At 56.6% G+C, this 23,919-nt stretch overlaps 1 protein-coding gene across 2 annotated transcripts; it reads left to right on the forward strand.

The window, feature by feature from the left end:
* The first annotated feature begins 547 nt into the window (after nt 1-547).
* DLL1 (delta like canonical Notch ligand 1) lies at nt 548-9,503 on the forward strand. 2 transcript variants are annotated; one of them, XM_061206805.1, is made up of 12 exons: nt 548-902; nt 1,522-1,933; nt 2,120-2,416; nt 3,145-3,205; nt 3,428-3,685; nt 5,485-5,545; nt 6,061-6,191; nt 6,313-6,482; nt 6,598-6,814; nt 7,945-8,740; nt 8,928-9,045; nt 9,142-9,503. In XM_061206805.1, exons 2-12 carry the CDS (start codon nt 1,880-1,882, stop codon nt 9,145-9,147), a joined length of 2,169 nt encoding a protein of 722 aa, XP_061062788.1. In that variant the 5' UTR covers nt 548-902; nt 1,522-1,879; the 3' UTR covers nt 9,148-9,503. The 2 variants fall into 2 exon arrangements, with proteins under 2 accessions (XP_061062788.1, XP_061062789.1); XM_061206806.1 differs by lacking the exon at nt 548-902 and having other exon boundaries at nt 1,187-1,933; nt 6,067-6,191.
* The last annotated feature ends 14,416 nt before the right edge of the window (nt 9,504-23,919 follow it).

The following is a 23,919-nucleotide window of genomic DNA, read 5'->3' on the forward strand; positions in this document are numbered from 1 at the left end:
AGGCCGCGGCGCGCGCGGAGGGGAGCTCTTTCTCTCCGCATTGTGCGGGGAGCAGGTGCGGTCTGCATTACCATACAGCTGAGCGCACAAAGAGCCACTGATTCAGCCTCGCACAATAACAGACTGCCTTAATGACAGCCACGCGAACGACACACACCAAACTCACTTTTTACCAAGCAGAGGGAGGCCGAGGGGGGAAGACACAGGAGAAAGGGGCCGGAGACCCAGGAAAGGTGTCGGAGGCCGAGAATAGCGCCCGGAAGGGTGCGTGTGTGTGTTTTTGGCGCGGGGGGGGGGGCGGTGGTTTAAGGCGTCAGGATCCCGGGCGCTAGCCGGACCCCGCCCCCCAGCGGCCGCCGACCAGCGCGGGGACACCCCGAGCTCGCGGCAACAGGGTCCCCGGGGGCGCCGCGCTCGCCCCTGTGTTCCCAGACGCAGAGTCGCCGTCCTTGCCCGGAGACGTCTGGGTGTCAGACCTTCCCGAACTTCCCGAAACTGCCGCTGCCCTCTCGCCACTCTCTGCCCGCCGCTCGAGCCTGCCCCCTCCCTCTCGTGCCCGGTCCCCCGCCCCGGAGACTCCTCCTTAGGAAGAGGCTGCCCGGGAGAAGGGGCGGCCCACCGGGAACTGGGCCTCCGACTTCGCCCCCGCCGCCAGGCCCCGGCTGCGGCGCGCAACAGGGACGAAGGCGGGCGCCGCGGCGACCGGAGAGTTCCCGAGGCCGGACGCGGCCTCACCCGCCGGGTGGCTCTCGGCAGGACAGGGGCGCAGCGCCACCCCCGCGGGTCCCGGGGCCTCTGCGAGCTTGTGGCCGGGAGGGCAGCGCCGGGGAGCCCGGGCGGCGGCACCAGCCTCGGGCGCAGAGGGGATTCTTGCGGTGAACGTTTTGCAGGAATGTAAATGAGTGCGTTTCGTGCGGTGGGGGGCTGGGGGCGGGGGCAGGGGAGGGCCGGGGGCGGGGAGGGTGGGGGCGGGGAGGAGGGTTGCACATTTTACAGCTCACTGACCATTTGGCGATCCATTGAGAGGAGGGTTTGGAAAAGTGGCTCCTTTGTGACAGCTCTCGCCAGATTGGGGGGCTGCTCATTTGCATCTCATTAGCCATGCGGGCGGCCGGCGGGATATAAGGCGGCGGCGCGGGGCGAGCCCGAGCCCCTGCGCGCCCGCGGAGCCCCGGCCGGCGCCGCACCGGACGCACAGCCTGGCGCGAAGCCTCCGCCGGGACCCGGTCCGGGACCCCGGGTGTTGACCTGGATGGCACTGGCTGGGTCCCTGGGAAAAACTCGGGTCCAGGGCGCTCCCCGGACCGCGGCCGCCGAGTGAGCCGGCCGGGCCGCACCCGCGGGCGCTCCGCCGGCGCCGGATTACCGCCTCGCGCGTGGGATTTCCAGACCCCGGCTCGCTAATCGGACTCGCGGGGAGCCCTGCAGCTCGTTGGGAATTGGGCTGAATAGCTGGACGCTTTCTCTCCTTTTTTTCTTTCTTTCTTTCTTCCTTTTTTTTTTTTTTTTTTTCCTGCGAAGAATCTTGAGACAAAACCAGGAAGCAGACGACCCCTACCTACTCGTGGATTGGAAGAAAGAGGGGAAAACCGAAAGTTGCCGCGCCAGAAGCAATCTCTCCGGGGAGCCCTTTTTTTTTTTTTCCTCGCGCATCCCCGGAGCCGCAGTCGCCTCCGCAGGGAGGATCTAAGGAACCTCGGCCTCCGAAAGAGCCGGAGACCGACCCTTGAGGAAAGAAGTCCGGATAATCCCAGCCCGAGGCAAAGCGGCGGCGCTTTCCTGCCCGCGCTCCTGGAGACACCTTCCTCCCCGAGCACTCCCTGGCGATTTCAGAAGAGAAGGGGGACGCGAGGAGAGCGAGCGCGGCCGGCGGTGCACCATGGGCCGGCGGTGCGCCCTGGCTCTCGCCGTGCTCTCGGCCCTGCTGTGCCAGGTAAGTTGCCAGGCGGGGTCCTAAGGGCCGCGCCGTCAGGTAGGCTGTCAGCGGGGCTCTCCGGCTCCCTGTGGCGCCAGGTGGGGGGACCCGGGGCGCGGGCCGCGCGGGGGGCAGGGCCCGGGGCAGGACGCGGCCGGGCGGGCTCCCCGCGCCCGGAGCCCCACGCCCTAGCCTCGCCCGCAGGTCTGGAGCTCCGGGGTGTTCGAGCTGAAGCTGCAGGAGTTCGTCAACAAGAAGGGGCTGCTGGGGAACCGCAACTGCTGCCGCGGGGGCGCGGGGCCGCCGCCGTGCGCCTGCAGGACTTTCTTCCGCGTGTGCCTCAAGCACTACCAGGCCAGCGTGTCCCCCGAGCCTCCCTGCACCTACGGCAGCGCCGTCACGCCGGTGCTGGGCGTCGACTCCTTCAGCCTCCCGGACGGCACGGGCGCGGACCCCGCCTTCAGCAACCCCATCCGCTTCCCCTTTGGCTTCACCTGGCCGGTGAGCGCCGCACCTGCGGGCGCGGGGCGGGCGGGGCGGGCGGCAGGTGGGCAGGGAGGCGGCCGCCAGCCCTGCTCCGGGGCGCGGCGGGGGCGCGCGGCTGGGCCTGGGCAGGTGGGCGCCGCGGTCCGCGGGGGCCTGGGGCATTGACTCCACGCCCGGGTGATCTGCAGGCGGCGGCGGCGGCGGCGGCGGCGGGGGGGGTGGGTAGTGTGGGAGGTGACAGCCGGGGTAGAGTGAGGCAGAGAGGCTGAGGACCCGGGACATTTCCGTATCCGGTCTCTGCGCCTAGCCCCCAAGTTGAACGGGCCCCTTCACTTGGGAAAGTTCTAGTTCCCCAGCTCGTGGACCGGCTAGTTGTTCAGTCGCCCTCGCAGCCTGACAGCCCCCAGCCCCCTCTGCTTGGCTCCTTCCCCAGAAGACTGCAGACAAGCCCCTCCAGCCCCGCCTGCTCCGCGCAATCGTTTTTCCTTTTTTCTTTTCTTTTCTTTTTTTTTTTTTTTTTTACCGCGATATCCTGTATTAACAGGATGAAAAAACACGTCAGGAAACCACTCTTTAAAAAGTTCTTCTATTTCCTTAAGGAAAGTGAAATCAGACAAGAGATGTACAGAGACCCTCCCCACGACACACTGCACACAGATCTGCGACGACTTGGTTGTCCCGAAAGCTTTGATTCTTTTTTAAACATTTCTGGTTTATCTTCTGTCTCTTCCCCCTTCCTCCAGGGAACCTTCTCTCTGATCATTGAAGCTCTCCACACTGATTCTCCTGATGACCTCGCAACAGGTAAAAACAAACCAAAAAACTCCCAAACTGCGTCTCCAGTTACTATGTATTTGAGTTCAAATCTCCCCAGAAACAAACGTCTGCGTCTTTCATTCTGCAAGTTGCTCTGGAAGGTTGAGGAGAAGGGTCTTCAGCCTCCTTGCCCAGCATCCTTTCCACCTCCCTCACTCCCCAAGCCTCTGGGTTCCCAGTCAGAGCCAACAGAGCATCCTCTTCCTGCAGAGAACCCGGAAAGACTCATCAGCCGCCTGGCCACGCAGAGGCACCTGACGGTGGGCGAGGAGTGGTCCCAGGACCTGCACAGCAGCGGCCGCACAGACCTCAAGTATTCCTACCGGTTTGTGTGTGACGAACACTACTTTGGGGAGGGCTGCTCCGTCTTCTGCCGCCCCCGCGACGACGCCTTCGGCCACTTCACCTGCGGGGAGAGAGGGGAGAAAGTCTGCAACCCTGGCTGGAAAGGCCAGTACTGCACTGAGCGTGAGTCCCTCCGCGAGGCCGCTGCTCCCTCTGTCTGCCCCTCCCCGGGCCTGCGCTCCCCGGCGGTGGGGACATAGTCTCTGAGCTGCTGGCATCTTGGGATTTTAGCCCCGGAGAGATGTTCTGGTGGGGAAACCGGGGCCGGGGAGCCAGAGAGATTTGCTGACACCTCACAGTTAGCCAGTGGCAGGTGGGGGTCAACTTAGACGTTTTAACTTCCGCTATGGGAAGCTGCCTTTCTTAATCAGGGAGGATTTTGGACACAGGGCCAGGGGTCAGGAAGTAAGCCTGAGGGAAGGGAGGGAGGAAGGAAGGGAGGAACAGAGAGGAGGCTGTGTGCAGGGCCTGCTTTTACCAAAGGAGTTCTCTTCGCCCAGACAGCTTCTCATTGAAAAGTGCTTCATTTTCTCTCCGGAGTTGGTGTGCTTGGCCTGTTTAAAAACATTCCACTGTTTATGACATTTTCACTCGCAGGGTCTATGGACGTGGGTGGGTGTGTTTTGAGGCCTGGGCCTGCCAGCCCTGCTTGGGGAGGGGTCTGCTTGTCCTGCTTGCGGGATGCTCACATAGCACCCTGCCTGGGAGGAGGGACATACCTTTACAAGAGTGACTTAGGCCCTGCCTGCCCGTAGTTCTGTATTCTGCAGGCAGGCAGGGCAGCTGCACAGGTGCAGGGGGGGTAGGAGGGTTGTGCGGACCGGCTGGCTCCTGGGCCTGGTTCAGCTGGACCCCAGTCGCCTCACTGCCACCTTGCACTCTAGGTGTCAGGTGGGGTGGGTCCTAGAGCTCCCCAGAAACCCCAGGGAACTTTCCTTCTGCCGCTGAGCCTGGGAACCTTCTCTGGCAGGACAGAACCTCTCGCTGGGAGGTGCAGTTTCTCAGTTTTGATTTGCGCGTACCTGCAGCGTCATGGTCGCTCAGCCCGCTCAGCTTTCCACAGCTCCTTTGAGCTCGTCTTGGCCTGAGCTGGCTCTGTTGTCTTTAAAACTTGTGGGGCGGCTTGTTAATGAGTTTCATAACCAGGAGAAGGAAGCCAGCTCGAAACCTCAGCCTCCAGCCTCCCCACCCCCTCCGGGACCTCTGGCCGGCCTGCCGCCTCCCTCCTGGCTACCCTCCCTCTCCTTCACCGTGGGGTTGCCATAAACTTAAACTTTTTTTCTTCTTATTCAAACACTGGAGTCTCTCCCCGCCCCCAGCTCGCGCGTGCCATCGATTAGATCTCTCCGGGGATAGGCGGCTGGGACGCACGCCTGTTCCCATTGGTGGAAAGGGTGCACGTGTGTGTGTGTGTGTGTGTGTGTGTGTGTGTGTGTGTGTGTGTGTGGTGTACACGCTGGGGTGTGTGTGAGGGGTGGGGGCATGGGGGGCGAGGGGGAGGCCGGTATTGTTGCACTGGGGCAGCTGCTGGGAGAGAACAGACAATAGAGCAGCTGTCTTGCCCTGGTACTCTGCATACCAGCTGTCCACCCTTATCTACACACACACTTTCTGGGTATTAAGAGGTGGAGCTTTGTGCATAGAATTGGGAAGTGGGGGAGGAGGAGGGGGAAGGACTTCTGACCCTCTCTTAGAAGAAAAGGGGCCGGGTGGGGGTGGGCTTCCGCGCTCTTTTGTCCCGGAGCCGCTGTGTTAAGAAGAATGCTCCTCCCGCGCTGAGTGAAGTCCGCGGTGGTTACCGGGCGGGACGGTCGATGCCCGGGGCTCGGCGAGGCTCTGTGGCGGAGCTGGGCACGGTCTGTAGCCCTGTTGTGCTGGGGGCCACTCTGGTGGGCTTGACCCTGTGCCTTTTCTTCTTGCAGCCATCTGCTTGCCGGGGTGCGATGAGCAGCATGGGTTTTGTGACAAGCCCGGGGAATGCAAGTAAGTTTGCAAAAGTTGCTCTTTTCTTTTTCTTGCTGTCCTTTTACACCTAGTGTATTAGTAAAGCATCTCTAGATGCTCTTTTGAAAACCTCAGGTAAGATGAGCTGGTTGGAGGGGGCTGTTTTTCTATGTTTCTACTAAATAAATACATGGACGGGCATAGGGTCAAGGGTTGTCATCCATCTAAGCTCCTCAATGGTTGTGGAACTTACAGATGGAGATTTAAAAAGAATTGGCACAGAAGAGGAGAGAGTTTAGTTGGTTCTCAAACTTCGCAACACGTTAGAATTACCTAGAGATGCTGCCCTGGTTGGCCCTTGTACCCAGTCAGACGCTCTGACGTGGGACGAAGGCATCCATGTGGTTTAAAGCTCCTGAGGACGGTCCAGTGTCCTGCCTCGTTTGAGAACCAGTGGTGTTGATGCTGTTGGAAGACAGTCTCTCGTGAGTGGGAAAGGTGTTGCTAGGAACCCGGTAGCGTCAGCGTCCACTGACTCTGTCCTCTCCTCTAAGGTGCAGAGTGGGCTGGCAGGGCCGGTACTGTGACCAGTGCATTCGGTACCCCGGCTGTCTCCACGGCACCTGCCAGCAGCCCTGGCAATGCAACTGCCAGGAAGGCTGGGGGGGTCTTTTCTGCAACCAGGGTAAGCCTCCCGTCCCCCGCCAGGCAGCCTGTCTTCCCTGGCTCTGTCACGGGGAAGTACAGTCTCCCAGATTTAACCCTGGGCCTCCCTTCTCCTTCTCTTCCTGTCTCCACCCTCACAGACCTGAACTACTGCACACACCATAAGCCCTGCAAGAATGGGGCCACCTGCACCAACACGGGCCAGGGAAGCTACACTTGCTCTTGCAGGCCTGGGTACACGGGGGCCAACTGTGAGACGGAGGTGGACGAGTGCAGTGCCAGCCCCTGCAGGAATGGAGGGAGCTGCACGGTGAGTCTGGCCACCGTGGGCTCTCCTGCCGAACCGGGAACCCTGGTTTGAGACAGACTGTGTGGGTCCCTCGGAACGACGTAGGAAAGCTTTCTTCATCTTCTCCATTACTCAGGACCTCGAGAACAGCTACTCCTGCACCTGCCCGCCTGGCTTCTACGGCAGGATCTGCGAGCTGAGTGCCATGGTGTGTGCCGACGGCCCCTGCTTCAACGGGGGACGGTGCTCGGACAACCCCAAGGGAGGGTACACCTGCCGCTGCCCTGGGGGCTTCTCTGGCTTTAACTGTGAGAAGAAAATGGATTCCTGCAGTTCCTCACCCTGTTCCAATGGTAAGGGGGCTGCCTGACCCATCCGAGACTTTGTCCAGCGGTCCACACTGGTGAGAACGCGTCAGAAGCGCATGAGTTTAGTTTCAGGCTGAGTTCATCGCTTTGTGAGTTGCCTTGAGTTTCAGAAGCCCTTTTGTCTGAACAGTGAGAAACTGTTCATAGCAATCTTATCCTCGAGTCTGGAAGCACCCAGGGAGCGAGGCAGGCAGGCAGGAGCGTTCCTTCTCCGCAGGGCCCGGCTCTGGTGGCGGTGCAATGACTTGCTCACGGTCCTGTGGCACCTCAGGTGCCCGAGACTCCGAACGTCAGTGGGTCAGCCCCAGCGCCAGCCCAGCCACTGCGCTTTTGGAGGGAAGCCCAGCTCTGCTCTGTCACCAAGCAGAGCCGTCTGCTGCGAGGATGTATGGTCTCCACGAGTGGGTGGGATGCCCTAAGCAAACTCACAGAGAGGGGAAGCTGGGCCCCAGACAGGCTGGACCATTCTGGAAGCTTCTGGAGCTTCTGCGTTGGGTGTGATAATCGATGGAGAGGAATCAGCTTGCTTTGCTCTCCATATTCTGTACAGAAGGTGTGGCAGTCCTGGGGTCAAGCTCTTTCTCCTGTTTGTTTCCAGCCACTGAACCAATAGAGCAGTGGATGCTTCATGTTTAGAGAGGAAGAATAGGGAGGTTTAGCAGGCTTGGCTCTGGAAGGACAAAGACCAAACCCCAGCCTCCTCCCTCCCTTCTTTTCTTCTTTTCTCTTTCTTTCTGTTTCAAGCCTTACTTGTCACTAACTGTGTAACTGTGGGCAAGCACGTCATCCTCTTTAAGCCGTGGTTTCCTCATCTGTAAACTGGGTCCTTTGTTGGCTTGCTGTGAAGGTGAATGCAGCACTGCAGGCAAAGCGTTTTGCACGGTGCATGTCAGGAGGTATTAGCCTGTATTTTTTTATGTAATTTATGGAGCTCGACCAGAAACCCCACCCCGGCCCTCGCCGTGGGCTCGTGTTTGATGTATGTTGTCTTAAGCGGTGGCCTCTGTCCGGTCTGCCCCTGTGTCTCTGCTCTGGTGTGTGACGCAGCGGCCGGGGCAGCACGTGCTTCAGGGCATTTTCTGGGTGACAAGCCACTGCCCTTGTCCGTGTCCCAGGTGCACAGTGCGTAGACCTTGGCGATGCTTACGTCTGCCGCTGCCAGGCCGGCTTCTCTGGGAGGCATTGTGATGACAACGTGGACGACTGTGCCTCTTCCCCGTGTGCCAACGGCGGCACCTGCCGGGACGGCGTGAATGAGTATTCCTGCACCTGCCCCCCCGGGTACACGGGCAGGAACTGCAGCGCCCCCATCAGCAGGTGTGAGCACGCACCCTGCCACAACGGGGCCACCTGCCACGAGCGGGCCCTCCGCTACCTGTGCGAGTGCGCCCGAGGCTACGGGGGCCCCAACTGCCAGTTCCTGCTTCCCGAGCTGCCCCCGGGCCCCGTGGTGGTGGACCTCACCGAGCAGTACGTGGAGGGCCAAGCCGGCCCGTTCCCCTGGGTGGCCGTCGGCGCGGGCGTGGTCCTCGTCCTCACGCTGCTCCTGGGCTGCGCCGCCGCCGTGGTCTGCGTGCGGCTGAGGCTGCAGAAGCGCCGGCCGCCCGCCGACCCCTGCCCGGCGGAGGCGGAGACCATGAATAACCTGGCCAACCGCCAGCGGGAGAAGGACGTCTCTGTCAGCGTCATCGGGGCCACACAGATCAAGAACACCAACGAGAAGGCGGACCTGCACACGGAGCCCGGCGCCGAGAAGAACAGCCTCAAGGCTTGCGGCCCCGCCGTGGGCTGTAAGCTGCTGCAGGGCCGCAAGGGTGCCGCTGCCCCTGGGGAGCCCCCCAGCCAGCGCGATGCCAAGTGCCAGCCCCAGGGCTCTGCGGGGGAGGAGAAGAGTGCCCCGACCCTCCGGGGGTGCGTGCTGTGGGCCAGAGGGGACGGGCGGGGAGGCCAGCTGGGGAGGGGGCCCGACCCTCGGGGGGTGCCTCGGGCCAGGCTGGGCAGGGGGACCAGCTGGCTGTGTTCCTCCAGGCTCTGGCCGTTGTCCTGTTCAGAAATGTTTCCTCGTGTTGACTGTGGTTCTCTTTCATCTCCCTTCTAGTGGAGAAGCAGCTGAAAGAAAAAGGCCGGACTCTGTGTACTCCACTTCGAAAGACACAAAGTACCAGTCGGTGTACGTCATATCCGAGGAGAAGGACGAGTGTGTCATCGCAACTGAGGTCAGTGCGCGGCTGCCCGACCCACCCCGGCCTGGCTGGGTCGGGCCTGGGCCTCTGACTGGCGCTAACCTCCCCGCTGCCTCGTGGCCCCTCTAGGTGTAAAGCGGAGGTGATGTGGCGAATTCCCGTTTCTCTTAGAATACGTGAACTTCCAAGGATATCTGCCCCGACGATGCTGCTGAGAGGAGCGGAGCTGCTCGTGACTGCTGCTGGGAAGCCAGGCCCTCTTCCTGCCGAGGGGCGGCCGGCAGGCGTTCCAGGCGCCTGTCGCACTGCCTTTTAGGACGTTTCCATTGCACTATGGACAGTTGCTTTTAAAAGATATATATTTAAATGAATGGACTTGATCACTACGTAAGAAGCACGCACTGCTTGAAGTGTATATTTTGGATTCTTATGAGCCAGTCTTTTCTTGAATTAGAATCACAAACACTGCCTTTATTGTCCTTTTTGATACTAAAATGTGTTTTTTCTAGGTGGAAAAAAATGTGCGTTATTTTTTGGATTTGTAAAAATATTTTTCATGATATCTGTAAAGCTTGAGTATTTTGTGATGTTCATTTTTATAATTTAAATTTTTGGTAAATATGTACAAAGGCACTTCGGGTCTATGTGACTATATTTTTTTGTATATAAATGTATTTATGGAATATTGTGCAAATGTTATTTGAGTTTTTTTTTTTACTGTTTTGTTAATGAAGAAATTCCTTTTTAAAATATTTTTCCAAAATAAATATTATGAACGACATCCAGAGGTGTACTTACTCACCCCTCGTCAGAGCAGACTTTCACTCACACTCGTCCGAGGCCGTGAGGACAGAAACGGCCTCTGCTTTTCTGGTTCTCAGGTCTTTGCATAGTTTCATTGGATTGATGAAAAGCAACTTTCCTCACTCCTCTACCCACCTCAAAGAACCCTCCAAGGGTCGCCATCAGGACAAGAAAGGGGCAGGCGCAGTGTTGCTGGTTGCTTGGTTCCCTGAGCATCCCCTGAACTCCAGGGAAACCTGAGGGCACAGACACCCGCACCTCACGTCTGGTCAGTGCTGAGAAGCCTCGGAGCTGGTCACCTTCCATCTGAGCCTTACTTTTATCAGGACTGGAACAAAGCCTCATTTTGGATTAAATACCCACGAAGCACTTTAATGTTGCCATGACAAAAGCTTTCGGTCCTAGAATAATACTTACTCATTCATTGGTTTGTGGGTTTATTTCTAGCTAATTCAAAAGAGTTAGTTGCCTCCTAATTCAACCACAGGTGCCATGGGACAGACAACAGCAATGATAAAAACACTCTTCTTGAGTGGTTGGTACCGGCCAGGGCGCTCCTCCACGTGAGTTATCTCATTAATCCTCCGAGATGGTAGCTTCGTTACTCCCATTTCATAGCTGAGGAGACTGAGGCTTGGGGAGGTGAAGGTACTTGCTTGGGGTTGGTAAGTGGCGAAGTCAGCATTCAAATCTGGGCAGTCTGGCTCCAGACCCTGGTTTGATCATTATCTGTCAGAAACTCAGCTTCTTATTGAGAACAAGACAGGGATTTAACAGACCCCATCACTGGTGCCATTCAGTGGTTCCAAAGGATCCGTGCAGATGGTCAGCTCTCGAAGACAAGTTACTGTTGGGGAAAAGTGGTTTATTCCTGGGGTCAGAGGGGAACAGGCAGAGGGCTTAACTAATTAGAGGGAAGAGGTTGCCTTTGTCCCAGTGACTGTGATGAATTTATTCCATTGGTCGTTATTGTACAGTCAGAAATTCTGGACTCTTCCTGTGGAGGAAACACAAAGCAAGTTGTGTGTTAACCAGTCCTCATGCCCATCCTCGTGTGTGTAAAGGATGGAGATGCATGTGCAGTGGACTGGAGACCGAGAAAACAACATCAGGGGCCAGACAGCCCCCAGGAGCCACCCGGCTGGGGCTCCTGCATCTGAAACACAACCCCATCCATTCCCCACCCCTCTGGCTTGTTATTTTGGAATAACTGCTCATGGGCAGAAACTCCAGCGGAGAGATTGCATCCGCGGAAAGAAGTCAGTGTCAGGGCCAAGTGCGGCTGAGGGAGATTTAGGCTTCTAACCCTCCTCCACACTCAAACTGTCCCCTGCTGACTTTAAGGGTTAGCAGCATATTCTAGAATAACTGAGGGCGTCACCAAGGTTTCTTTCAAGAGTCTATAGGATCTGGTGACAGAGTGGGGTGAACTCGATCCAGTTCACGCTTGTTAACCTGGAGTCATTCATAGCTCGTCCCTCTCACCTTCAGCAGTGACCTGACTTGGATAATAAATTAAATGGCTTATCTATTTTCAAGAATATGGAATATTCTGGGATTCTTGCGAAGCCCATTCCATGAAAGAACCTCAATGCACTTAAAGATAATCTCACTTTCATCTTTCCCAGCCTTCTAGTAAAATCAGGGAATAAATTCATCTTTCATCTAGGTAAGCAAGTAACACGGCAAACTGAGACTTAAAGGTGCAGCTTTGGAATTGCCAGCCAATTGGCAATGGGTGCACGTGGTTCCCTGGGTCCCTCCTGAGACTTACGTTTTAATTGGACGTTTAACCAGATGGTCCCTCAGCTTTCAGGGTTTATGTCATTTGCAGGGGGAAATTCAGGTACACTGACCAAAGACATCCACATAAACACATGGGTATTTACAGAAATATGCACCATTCACCGCCCAGCACGATTAGCCTCGCTAGGGACCAGGCAGGAAGCAGCATCAGTGACAAGCGCAAGGAGGTGAAAAGGCAGATCCCTTCAGCAGGGGCAAAGCTGGTGCTGGGCCTGTGCTCCCAAGTTCTGAGGAGCACCCGAGCGGGGGTGACACCTGCCCAGGGGCCCGGCCTGCAGGCCTCAGCCCCACGCTCCAGGCACCGCCTTCCGGGACTTTGGTGAGACCGTAAGGAAGGCGGGGCGCACATACTTTTCCTTAGGCCTTTTTCCTTTAACTTTCCATGGGGACGTAATTTTGGACTTCCAGAAATTCTGCAAAGAATTCTCGTTATGACGATGGCTGTCACGTCCATCCTCCTTCCATCCTGACCGGCTGGCCCTCTGCAGTCAGGATGAGCGGTCCCTTCCCGTCCACAGCAGCGTGGGTGACGATGGCTGCCACGTCCATCCTCCTTCCATCCTGACCGGCTGGCCCTCTGCAGTCAGGACGAGCGGTCCCTTCCCGTCCACAGCAGCGTGGGTGCCGGCGTTACTCAGTGGCTCACCGTCTGCTGCTGCCCCAGAGTGGGGTGGTTCCCACCCTCCCGGCTGTGTCTTACCTTCAGGCTCACAAGCCCTCCTGGCCCAGCTCTGGAGCTGGCCCCCCTCAGTAACCCTGGTTCCATTAGTGGAGGAGGGAGACAACCGTGTTTCTCATTTTGTGCCCTTGTGAGCCTGACAGCAGCCGGCACTTACTGAGACGTAAAGGGTGTGACCCGTGTACAAGTCCCAAACAGGCCCTTGAGCGAGTGTGGCTCAGGTGCGTGCTCTGCGTCGTTGAGTAGACGGCCAGCGACACAGTGGAGGAAGTATTTTTGCCAAGAAAATTGAACTTGAATCTGGTCAGACGCCTTGATCGAGTTACCCGTTGACAGCAGTCCACGGGGCTGAGGACACAGTCCGGACACCAGTAGGATCTGCTTGGCCGAGTCCAGGGCAGAAGGAGAGGGATGAGGGGACCCACAGATTAGAAGCGACTTAGTTAGAAAACAGTTTAAAAATTCATGAGCCGACTGGAGCGATGTAAAGCCCGACTGGATGTTTAATGATGTTAAGCGGTACTTGTAAATGTTTTAGATGTGAGAGGTTATTACTGTTAAGTTGAACAAAAAAGAGTACTTAACTTTTAGAGAAAAATTCTGAAATATTATGGATGAAACAGTATTATGTCTGGGATTTGCTTAAAGATAACGAGACGGGGTGCTGGCAGCGGGCGGGGTGCAGGTGAAACACGAGGGCTGCTAGCGGACAGTCGCGGGGCTGGCTGTGGGTGCACGATGGAGCTGGCTGCACCCTTCTCGACCTTTGTGTGTGTGTTGGAAACTTTCCATAACTAAAAGCATTAAGATGACTTACACAGTGAGTGCACGCACCCAGGTGACACAGTCACAGGTGCACGTGTAACTCTGTGTCTCGTAGATGTGCGAGCACAGTGGGTTTTAGGGAGGTTTCCGGTCTTTGCACGTTCAGATGACAAATCTTGTGAGACCGAACCAAGCCAATCCGACGGCTCGAGACGCAGCGGGGTTTGCTCAGGGCTTTGGTGCCAGATCCAGGCCCTGCCCCCGCTGGCCGGGCTCAGTGACTGTCAACTCTGCTGAAAAATGATGGTCTTTCCTGAGCAGCTTTGCAAGGACCCCGCTCTCCACGTGGCTCCAGAGGCTCCCAGAGCACAAACCCGAGAGTGTCGTTCCTGCTAAAACCAGCTAACATCTGCTTTTAGCATAGAGTTCAAAATCCTCACCTTGGTCTTTCAGGCCTTGGTATAATCTGGCTCCTGGATGTCTTTCTGCCTCGGTTTGTGTCATTCTCTCCCCTGTCCCTTCAGCGCTCAGCTCCAGCCACCCTGGCCGTCGGCATGCGGCTCTGTACCCCTCCCAGGCTCCGAGACTTGGCTGTCACCTCCCACCTGCTGGGCCGTGCTGCCGACAGGGAAGACCCCTCTGGGCCTCCGGCTGGGGTACCTGGCCTGTCCTAGCACTGTCCTCTGGCCGGCCTGTGGCTGAGTATGTGCGGCGACTTGTGGAAGGCCTGTGCATCCCGGGGGGCGGGCAGGGCTCCCACCACCTCCAGGCCCAGCTTGGAGCTTGAGCGAGAGCTGTCGTCTGTGCACGCTTACCGCACAGGAGGGAAATGCGCACAAGTGTGTGAGGATTTGGTCATGACAGAAGTTTTATTCCTCCCAATGTGACTGGTACTTTGGGACCATAGCATGAAGCCAAACATAGATATGAACTGAGTGGGAGACCATATTACTTTGTTTTTATTCTAACAAGTAAAAGGTCACCTAGACACAGAGTGTGCTGTGAGGATGTTTGCTTGGTATCCAGCCAACGAAGCCATATGCAGTTAGTAATTTCTTAGGCTGTGAATTTTGTAGAAAAACTGTACGGAAGTTAAACGATTTTCCTAAAGGGCAGCTGCTGGATGTCTGTAGAAACACTGAAAAGAAGAGCGGGACTTGGAACTCGGGCTGAGCTGGGCCCCGAACGTGTGGGTGTGCGTCTGTGGGACGTCAAGCCGCACGCGACAGGTGTGCGCACCACGGTACACTCGACCGTGTCAGGCAGTTGTCATCTGGAAGTAATTCGGAGACAAACTTTATAAAGATGATCCATGTCCATGCAGAATATCAACATTTCCCCCCAGAGCAACCTTGAATTACATCCATTTGTTCAAATAAACCAATATTTCCATTTTGGAGAACCCTAACTGACCTGCATCACCCTGGGAGGCAGGGCGGCGGCGTCCTTGCCAATTCTTGCTAGCAAGACTGGAAAAACAACCACACTCTCTTTCTCATCTTTCTTGTTTCTTAAGAAAACATCCACTGCTCCACATCTGGCATTTGCTGATTCCGCATTATGGAGATGATAACCTTAAAAGAAACGGTGGTGGTGTCCCTGAAGGTGCCAGCATTTTAAGAGGTACTGCGACACAAGAATCAGGATCTCTTTCTTTTCTGAAGCACACGAATGAACAGCGATGACGTCATGGGCAGCACTCCTAAAAAGGGAACCGGGTTCAGGGTAAGAGGAGAGAGGCCAAACCAGTAGGGAGAGGATCCACGTGGGACCAAGGCATCGCCCGCAGCCTCGGAAGACTGGCTGGGCTGGTGGTGGGTTGTTGTGGCGACTGAATGTCCTTGTGATGTGACCTCTGAAAACCACGTAAACGTACAGTGGAAACAAGCATGAAGACCTAGAAAGCTGCGGGCCTGCTCAGGTTCAAATTCTCCACCACCAATTTCTGCTGGCTACGTCTGTGCTACACACGCACTGGCTTCTACCTCTCGTGTGCTCAAATCAATATTAACAAAAAGTTAATAAATCTTTAAGTTAACTTGAACTTTAAAAAGACTGGACCAGAAGGGAGAGTGTCAGTCCTGGGCACTTGACCAGAACCTTCGTGGCTTGTGAGCTCGCATCTTTGGAGACGGAATTGGAAGCTGAGACTCCCTGGGGCTGCCGTCAGTGCCTTGCCTACTGCGCCCCTTCTGCTTCTGGAGACTGCTCCCTCTCTCTGTTGAGGGCCAGGCCTCTGGTGGACGTGGGGTTTCTGGTGCAGTTGGGAGAACAGGATGGGAGTGGCTGAGGAGGTGGCCTCTCCCAAGCGGCTTCACAGAGGGATTAGGAAGCAGCCAAGGTGCCCCTGCTCATCCTCGTGCTGTTCCTTGTGGTGTCTGCGTAAACTTTCATCAGTCGCCACCAAGACCAGGGTCACGGGGCGATTGGTTGAGACCAGGTGGGGAGGCAGGATGGGGGCTCAGGCTGAGGGGTCAGGGGCAGCGAGAGGCCCAGAGGGCAGCTTTGCTTGAGTGGAATAAATGAAACTCTACAAATCAGCCAGCAGGGATACAAAGGACCGTGTTCCTCCTTACCTGCTTCCACCCACCCCCCTCCTGGCTGTTGGCAGAGAAAATATAAAGCCACCCGCTGCAGCACAAACCAGCAGGAGTTCTGGGTGGCACGTCTATCGTGTTTCTCCTGACAATGCTGCCTCACCCCTCCAGGCCTTGCTCCATGCCCCTCATACCCTCCGTAACTTAAAAAGTTTTTGAGACCTAAAGACACCTTTTTAGACAGACCATCTGGTGAAAGCAAGGAGTTCTGCCTTGGTTCATTTCACCCGAGTTCAGTTTACATCGGAGCACTTGGGCTCCACTGCTTCTCCCGCTGGGGACTGAAGCTCCAGACACTTCACCGTGAGCGTCGTGGGTCGGCCAGGGGGCTGCCTCTGGGGTTTGCTGACGTCGTGGGAATCCCAGAGGACACGCCCCATGACACCGTGGAAACTCCCACAGGACAAGCCCCATGACACCGTGGCAGTGTTTGTGAAAGCTCCCAGCCTGCGGCTTCGTCAGCTGACATCGGGGACACAGCGCTGGGTCTTCTTTGCTGGAGGGTCAGCCGCAGGAGAGCTTGGGAACACTCGCCGGACAGAGAAACAAGTGGGGTTTGCTGGCCTGTCGTCCTGCCTGAGCCCAGACGGCAGAGTCAGATGGTAGTTTTGTCTTCTGGTCGCAGCTGGAGACAAGCTGGAGGCCAGAAGTCCTGCCCCTGCGGTGCCGGCCACCCGGTTACTCTTTCTGCAGCCCTCGTGCACGAGGGGGAAGGGAGGCACTGTCCCTGCAGCCAGGGCACGGGCCGGGCACCGAGCCCACAGTCCGAGGGGCCCAGGGGAGTGGTCGGGTGGGACCTTGGGCCCACGTCGGCCACGGCATCAGCTACTTGCGAGGTGGGATCTCTGTGTCGCCACTCTGCAGGCGGGGACACAGGTCACTGTCACAGGAGGCCGGCTGGAGTTCCTGTATGCTGAACACCTGCCCCCAGGCTCTTGACATCTGACACAGCGAGATGGCGTTGGAGCAATTCTCCACTCAACATTAGGGTTCAAATGATCTGATCACACTGATTAAATTAGGCTGTCATCACAAACCACCTTTTGACGCTGTGCTGTGGAGTCTGGCGTCAGTAAAGCGTTACTCTGCAAAAATAGAAGATTCAGGAGCAAGACACTGAAAATTGCATGGTACTCTAATTGTGAGTTGACGGGTGTCCGTGGCCAGAGGGAAACTGTTTCAGAATGACAGTGACTGCCGGCGTGTGGTCCCGCCAGGACCGGAAGTGAAAACGGCAGGCGTCAGTGCTGCAGAGGCGGCTTCCGTGCCCGCCGTGCCAGCCGCTTGGATGGCCGCGCAGAGGGTGATACCAGAGGGGCCCTGCCTGGGCCTAGATGCCGGCCAGAGGCCAGGGCCTCCCTCCTGCCCTTTAGGGTCAAGCCTCCAATCCGCTCCCCAAACGTCCACCCAGAACCGGGGTCCCTGCTCTGCACCAAGTGCATTTCATTTAGTCCTTATTTTCAGAGGTAGAGGTCGAAGCCCAAGGTCACAGCACCAACAGAGAGACCAAATCCCAGAGGTTTCTGAGCTTCCCCCACCGCACGGCTTCCTGGTGGCCAGTGGCAACATTTAAACATCTTTTGAAAAGGATTTTTAACGTGCTGCCATAGTTCTCGGATTCTAAGTGGGAGACACAATTTCTATCCTATCAGCAGGGAAACGGAGGCTGGGGCTGCCTGTCTCCGGTCCACAGGGCCTCTCCCTGGGTCCCCGTATGTCCCCACTTATCTGCAGACCCACCCCTTCTGGGGGGAGGTGCCGCGCTCTGCACCATGGCCCAGGAGGCCTGTTCCTTTATGTCTCATAAAGCTGGCATCCCCTCCCTATGCCTGGCCTCTCTGTGGATAAGCGCTCTCTGGTTGCTTTTGTATCTCTGGTGCCCATCATCTCTGAGGTCCCAGTAATCATGGAAGAGAGGAAGGAGAAGCCTGGGAATACAGCCAACATACGGGGCTGATGGGGAACTTCTTTTCTCTCTTTGCGACACCTGGCCTCTGTGTGGCTTTATCAGTAGTGAGGAGTCACTGCTGGTCCTCTGCCCCCGTTAGGTGTGCTGAGCTCAGTGCCACCAGCTCCAAACAGTTACAGGCTAATCTTCTCAGCAAGGTCTTCCTTCCAGCATCAAAGCCCCTCAGGTCCTGGGATTAGCCTCCTGGAAATGACCAGAATTTACCTGGGATATTAATAGCCCTCACCCAGAGCTCGCTGACACTCGGCCCTGGGTTAAGGACTTTAGAGATGGAAAAATTGAGGCAAATAGATGTTCAATCACTAGGTCGCACAGCTCGCAAGGGGTCAGGTGGCCGTGAGACCCAGGCCGTCCAAGCTTGACTCAGAACAACAGACGTGGATGCTGAGACACTGTGATGATCCCAGTTTTCCTGGGTCGCCGGCTCTACTCAGTGCTGACAGCCTGCCGTCTCCGCAGGAAATCTAACGACCTCTAGAAATTTGGGAAGTCCTAGCAAGTAGGTCTTGACCTCTTGCTACACTTTCACTTTCTTGCTTTGGTCTACTGAGGAAGTGAAAATTCCAAATTAGCATGTGACACTCATTCAGATCAATGGGATTTGTGTTGTTGGTGCATTTTCCCACAAAACTGGCAAGACAGCACAACCCGAGGGAGGCTCTGTTGATCCAGGCTTGCTTCTGGAGGAAGGACATGCCCACTGGGAAGCTCTGTCCCTGCAGCTGGGCTATACACAGCACGTGGGTCTCCTGACGGCCACCCAGGACTGTGTCCTGCCCACCTGTGGCCTCCTCATGGCCCTGGTCACCCTGAGCCCGGCGTCTTCCATGGCAGGTGCTCATCAACACTTGTTGAACAAATTATTGGCAGAAAGATGTAGGTGGAAGAACCCCTTCTCAGCTGTCCTTTCTACATCCCAGCGTCCTAGAGACAGAACCCAGTGAATGGTTGGGTGAAGGGCGTCAGTGGCGTGGATGACAGAAACTGATCCAATTCAAAGAGGTCATTCAAAAATTACATGGATCAAGGATGTGGTGGACAGAAGAAGGCCCAGAGTTGTCCACCTCCTGGGCCCCCAAACCAGTGAATATGTTGCTTCATGTGGCAACAGGACCTGCCTTTGTGATCAGTTAAGGACGTGGGGATGGGAGGTTATGCTGGGTTACTGGGTGGCCCGACGTAATCAAAGGGTCCTCGTACAGGGAAGAGGGCGGCAGGAGGGTCAGGCAGGAAGGAGAGGTGATGGTGGAAGCAGAGGTTAGGACAAGAGAGATGGGAAGATGGAGGAAGGGGTCAGGGGCCAAGCAATGTGGTGTCCCCGAGGAGCTGGACGAGGCAGGGAACCAATTCCACCTGGAGCCCCCAGAAGGAGCAGCCCTGCTGACACTTGTACTTAGCCCAGTGGGACCTGTCTCAGACTTCTGCCCTTCAAAACTGTAAGAGGATACACTTGTATTGTTTTGAGCCACCAAGTTTGTTACCGCAGCAAGAGGAAGCGAGTATGCGTTTAGCTCCGCAGGGGGACTGCGGACTGATGCAGGGAGAAGTGAACCCGGCTCCAGCAGCGGCCAGTGTCTGAGGGTGGATCCTTAGAGCGTCTCCCGGGCCCTGAAGACCCTCGCTCCAGATATTCATTCTATGCGAGTGAAAACTGCACATAGGTGACACCTTAGTCCTTGCAGAAACGGGCCCCGGGCGGGGCAGGGAAGCAGGGGCGGGGCCCGGAGGGGTGGGACGGCTCGCGGCCTCCCCTCTGCTGCGGCCTGGCGGGGGCTGCTTCTGCCCGCGGTGAACCTCACAGGCCCTCTGTCCCCGCAGCGGTTGGGTGCAGTCAACTGTGTGCTCCAGAACCCAGAGTGTTTCTTCAGGGAAAATGCTCAGTTCTTTCCAAAATGCCATGAGAACTGTAATGATGGGAATAAATAACAGGTGCTGGGGCAGCTGCTACTGGTTCCCGGCGCTTCTTCTTTAAATCTGTTTTCTGTGGGGGACCCAAGGGCTTGCAGAAGCATTTTGCTCGGAAATATTCAAGGAATGCTTCTTGCTTTTTCTTATTACAGCAACAGCTTTAGTATTTATAAGCTGATTCCTGAGACCTGCAGCAGAGCTGGAGAAGTGACAGGTTGGGGAGAGTCTAAACTGCAGCCCCCTGCAGTTGCTTTGAAAGGCATTTGGTTCTTCATGGCATCTTTCTGAGATGATTGTTGTCGCCTAGGCTGGAACTGCCCCCCAGAGCTGTGTAGACGGTACGGGCATCACGCACAGGCGTGCTGGGTGAGGCTCGTGGGTGGTGTGTCTGCTCCCTGGGCTGCCCCCTCCAGCTCCCACATTTCTGGTGGGGTCTGTCCTGAGGGTGGGTGGGTCGCAGACAGCACCCTCTCCCTCACCACCAGCGGCATCACTTGGTGCTGGGCCCGGATGAGCAGAGCAAACGAGACTCTGGTGCTCCTGGCAGAGCGCTTATGGCCATGAGACAGCTGTAAAGTGTCCTGCGTTCCCTGCACAAAAGACAAAACAGGTCACAGTGTTTGCTGAGCTGGGTCTCTGTTATTGGCTGGGTTCTGTGCTCTTAGACTCTGAGATACCAGATGCCAAGAATTTCTGCGTGATTTTCTCACTCGCTTTTTGTGTGCCTCCTGAAAACGCGATTAAGTCACTTGAGCTATGTCTTTGGTTTGATGACTGAGAACTCCCCTCCTGACGCCTCGGCCCCGACTCCGGCTGCGTTCAGGGTGAGGGCCGCAAACACTCTTCCTGCTGAGTTCTAGGGCTGCTCGCCAGTGTTTGCAATAACAGGGCTGCCTGTTTACCACGGGTTCTAACCTGTTCAGTGCCATGGGGTTGAATGTTTGAGATCAAGAGCCAGGAGCGTGCTCACCCCGTCAGAGTTCAAGTGCCAGGCAGCCCCGGGCATCACATTCAGGGCAGGACTTGGGCTCCGAGCTGTGTTGTGTGGATAATACCCAGCAGCCACATCCTTGACTTTGAGTTAAAATCTCTGGGCTTCTTTGCGGTGGGAGAGTGAGAGTCTAGTCTTTTGCCTTTTTCTGATGTTTATCAACTCAAAATGAGATGGGAAACTCGCCAATCAGTTCAAGCCACAAACCCTGAGGCTTCTACTGAGGACATGTCCCTTTGGGGTCCTGGGCAGTCCCGTGGCCTCCTCCCTCACTGAGTCTGCTGGGTGCGGTGCCCGAGTTCACCCCACAGGGCAGCCCCCCAGGGGTGCACCGTCCTGGGGGTCCTTGTGGCTGCAGCGGGTCCCGAGGGGCGGGGGGTGACCCGAGGGCCGTTCTGGACGCGACTCTGAATCACTGGTGGGTTTGCAGGCTCTTCCCTCGGGGGAAGCGGCTTCCCTTAGAACCAGCTGTAACTTGCTATGCTTCCTGGGTACTGGGTTAGTTCCTGGGGCTGCCATAACACGGTACCTCAAGCCTGGTGGGTTTAAACGACAGCAATGTGGACTCCCACAGTTCTGAGGCCAGAATCCGATGTCGGTGGGGCAGGTCCCTTCTGGAGGCTCCGGGAGGCCCTCCCTGCCGGCTTCCGGGGGGTGACCACCTTGGTGTTCTTGGCTTGGGCGGCGTCACTGCAGTCTCCACCTTCTCAGGGCCCTTCCCTGTGTGTCTCTCTGCCTCTTATTATAAGGACACTAGTCACTGGATCTAGGGCCACCCCACTCCGGTATGAGCTCACCTCCATCCTGAATTATCTGCCAAGACCCCATTTGCAAACAAGGTCACGCTCTGAGGTGCTGGGTTTGGAGGGATATCATTTAACCTACTATAGAACAGTCATTATAATAGGTGAAATGGCTTTTAAAAAGGCGTTATCTGCTTTAAATTTTCCTCAGCGAGTATTTTCTGAGGACCTACTTGTTCAAAGCACCCAGGGAGTAGAAATGAAATAGAAAACACAAGAAAAGACAAGACGTGGAAGCTGTACATGAAACTAGGAAAACACCCCAAGACAGTCTATGTGAGTAGACGCATGATAGAATGTTCTAGACTGGACACCAACAGACACCGCAGGAATGACCGGGAGCGTCTAAGCTGTAAGGAGATTGGTCTCATGCCTACAAAATCCCGAGACAGAACAGGCGGTAACCATGGCCCTCATTTCTGGTTCTGCTGAAGGACCAGCCGGTGGATGTGGGATTCATCCAGGGGATGCTCCTGGGAGCAGGCAGGAGGCTGGAGCAGCCCTCTGGTCTCTCGGGACCACGTCCAGGCAGCAGGGAAGAAAGTCACCTTTCTCTTGGTCTAGAAAAATCCATTCCACAGTTTTCACCATCCCTTACTGACAAATAGGATTTTAAATCCCTTTATCTGGAGACAGAAAGTGTGTGCTTGTGGCGAATAATTTGAGCTGATATTCTTGCCAGCTGTTAAGGGACACATGCAAAAAAAAAAAAAAAAAAGCCAGTGACATCTGGTCAGCATTGATATTTTGTGACAGAAGTATTTTTTCCTGGGGGGTGTTTTCTAAGAAACCACATCTCAGAATCCCCAGTCTCTCCAGCCCTCAGCCCCTGACCTTTGACCTCTTTGAAAAACAAAGAAGAAAGTGATCATGTTGACGGAAGCCCCTGGGCCCAACCTGGGCACGTAGCTGGCGACACCGGGTCAGCCGGGAGCGGGCCCAGCACTTGCTTCCAGGTCCTGCCGCAGCCCTGCCCCGCGGGAGGCGCGGGGGGGTGGGGGTGGGAGGGGCATGCAAAGCCCCCGTGTCCCGCCTGCTGGGCTGGCATTTCCCCCAACTCCAGACGCCACTCCTCCTCCTCTGCCCTCCTAACCACTTGTGTTCTGGGGGGTTTAGACTGTAAATTTTTTAAGTAAATAATGTCCAGTAAATGCACTAATGAACACTGATTTTTTTTCTGTGGAATCATCAAGCCTTCTTTGCCTGATCTTCCCAAGAGTGCCAAGGAAACAGGCCAGTTTTGAAAGGGAAGTTGAGGAGAATGCGCTGTTTCCAGACTGGTGAGCCCCCTCCCCCAGGAGCTGGGGCTGCTGGGATGTCCCTCCGAGGGGCCCCTGGGGGTACGGGGCGTGAGCTTGGTGATCTGCCTGAGGGCAGCTCTGGGCAGGGGCTGGGCCCACTCCCCGTGTGTTCAGAGAACCGCCCCCATGCACGAGGACTGCACACACCCAAGCCTCTCATTTCACAGACGGGGGGACCGAGGCCAACTCCTGCCGCTCCGAGATCCCCTGTCAGCCCTGCAGCCCCAGAGCCCCCGCGGGGTGAGCCCCGGGGCACAGCGTCAGGGCTGCTCCTGCCCCCTCCCAGCTGGGTCTTTCCACGGAAGTGCACACGGCCGGTTTGGTAGATGATAGAAGCCTCGGAATGGCAACGTGTGGGGAAAAAGCTCTTTCCTGGGGTCAGCACAGGACAGGAAAAGACTTGGCAATTACTTCAGTAACAGAGTTCAGAGAAACACAAATCTCTGTACAGAGCAAGTTTCCGAGTCCTGGTTTCGGGGGCCAGGGAACAGTTAATAAACCCCCCAACACCTCCTACCTTTGTCACCTGGGGGCGGCCGGGCTGCCGAGCGGCTGCTAACATGAGGTCGCTTGGAAAGCGGCAACGGCCCTGTGGTCTCGCCAGTTCTGCTGCAGGTGACGCGCCCCCTCCTCCGTCACCTGGCCGCCAGCTCTGTCCTCGGTGAGAGCGCATCGTCCTCTCCTTTTGAAATTGCACAGACGCCCAAGGTGCCCCGACTGAGCTAGAGAAGTGAGGCTTGTTCCGTGTGGGAGACCCTGAGAACGGATGTTGCACGATGAGGCTCAGGTTACTGAAAAAGGCCCAACTCTTCCTCAGGATTGACTCCAGAGAATGGAGTCGACGGAGGGGCCTCGGCGCCCGTGAGGAGCAGGGGCCCGGCGGGAGGTGACCGCTCCGGGCGCGAGGCAGCGGGCGCCGTGGTGGCTCAGACTCGGGTTTGTAACTGTCCGCCCAGTAAGAGTCCGCCTTGTTTTGAACGGATGATACAGATGATAAACAAGTTGGAATAAGAGCTCCCACTCCATCGAGCACGGGGGGACCAGAGCGCCAGTCTGGGTTGATGCGATTCCACCGCAGGGACGTTGGGACCGTGTGTGCCAGGAGGGCCCTCGTTTGCAGCGCGTCGGGAAGGTTTGCTGCTGCCACTGCTGCAGCTCTCGCAGCTGTGATGTGCCATTGACTTAAAGCTTCTCTGAAGATGTGACTTCGCGTTGCTGGCGCTGCAGTGTGGCAGATGGACATGAGGGAGAGGGTGCAGGCCTCCGCGGTAGACCGAGAACTTT

This window comes from Eubalaena glacialis, chromosome 12, assembly GCF_028564815.1.
Source record: "Eubalaena glacialis isolate mEubGla1 chromosome 12, mEubGla1.1.hap2.+ XY, whole genome shotgun sequence".
Lineage (NCBI taxonomy): Eukaryota > Metazoa > Chordata > Mammalia > Artiodactyla > Balaenidae > Eubalaena > Eubalaena glacialis.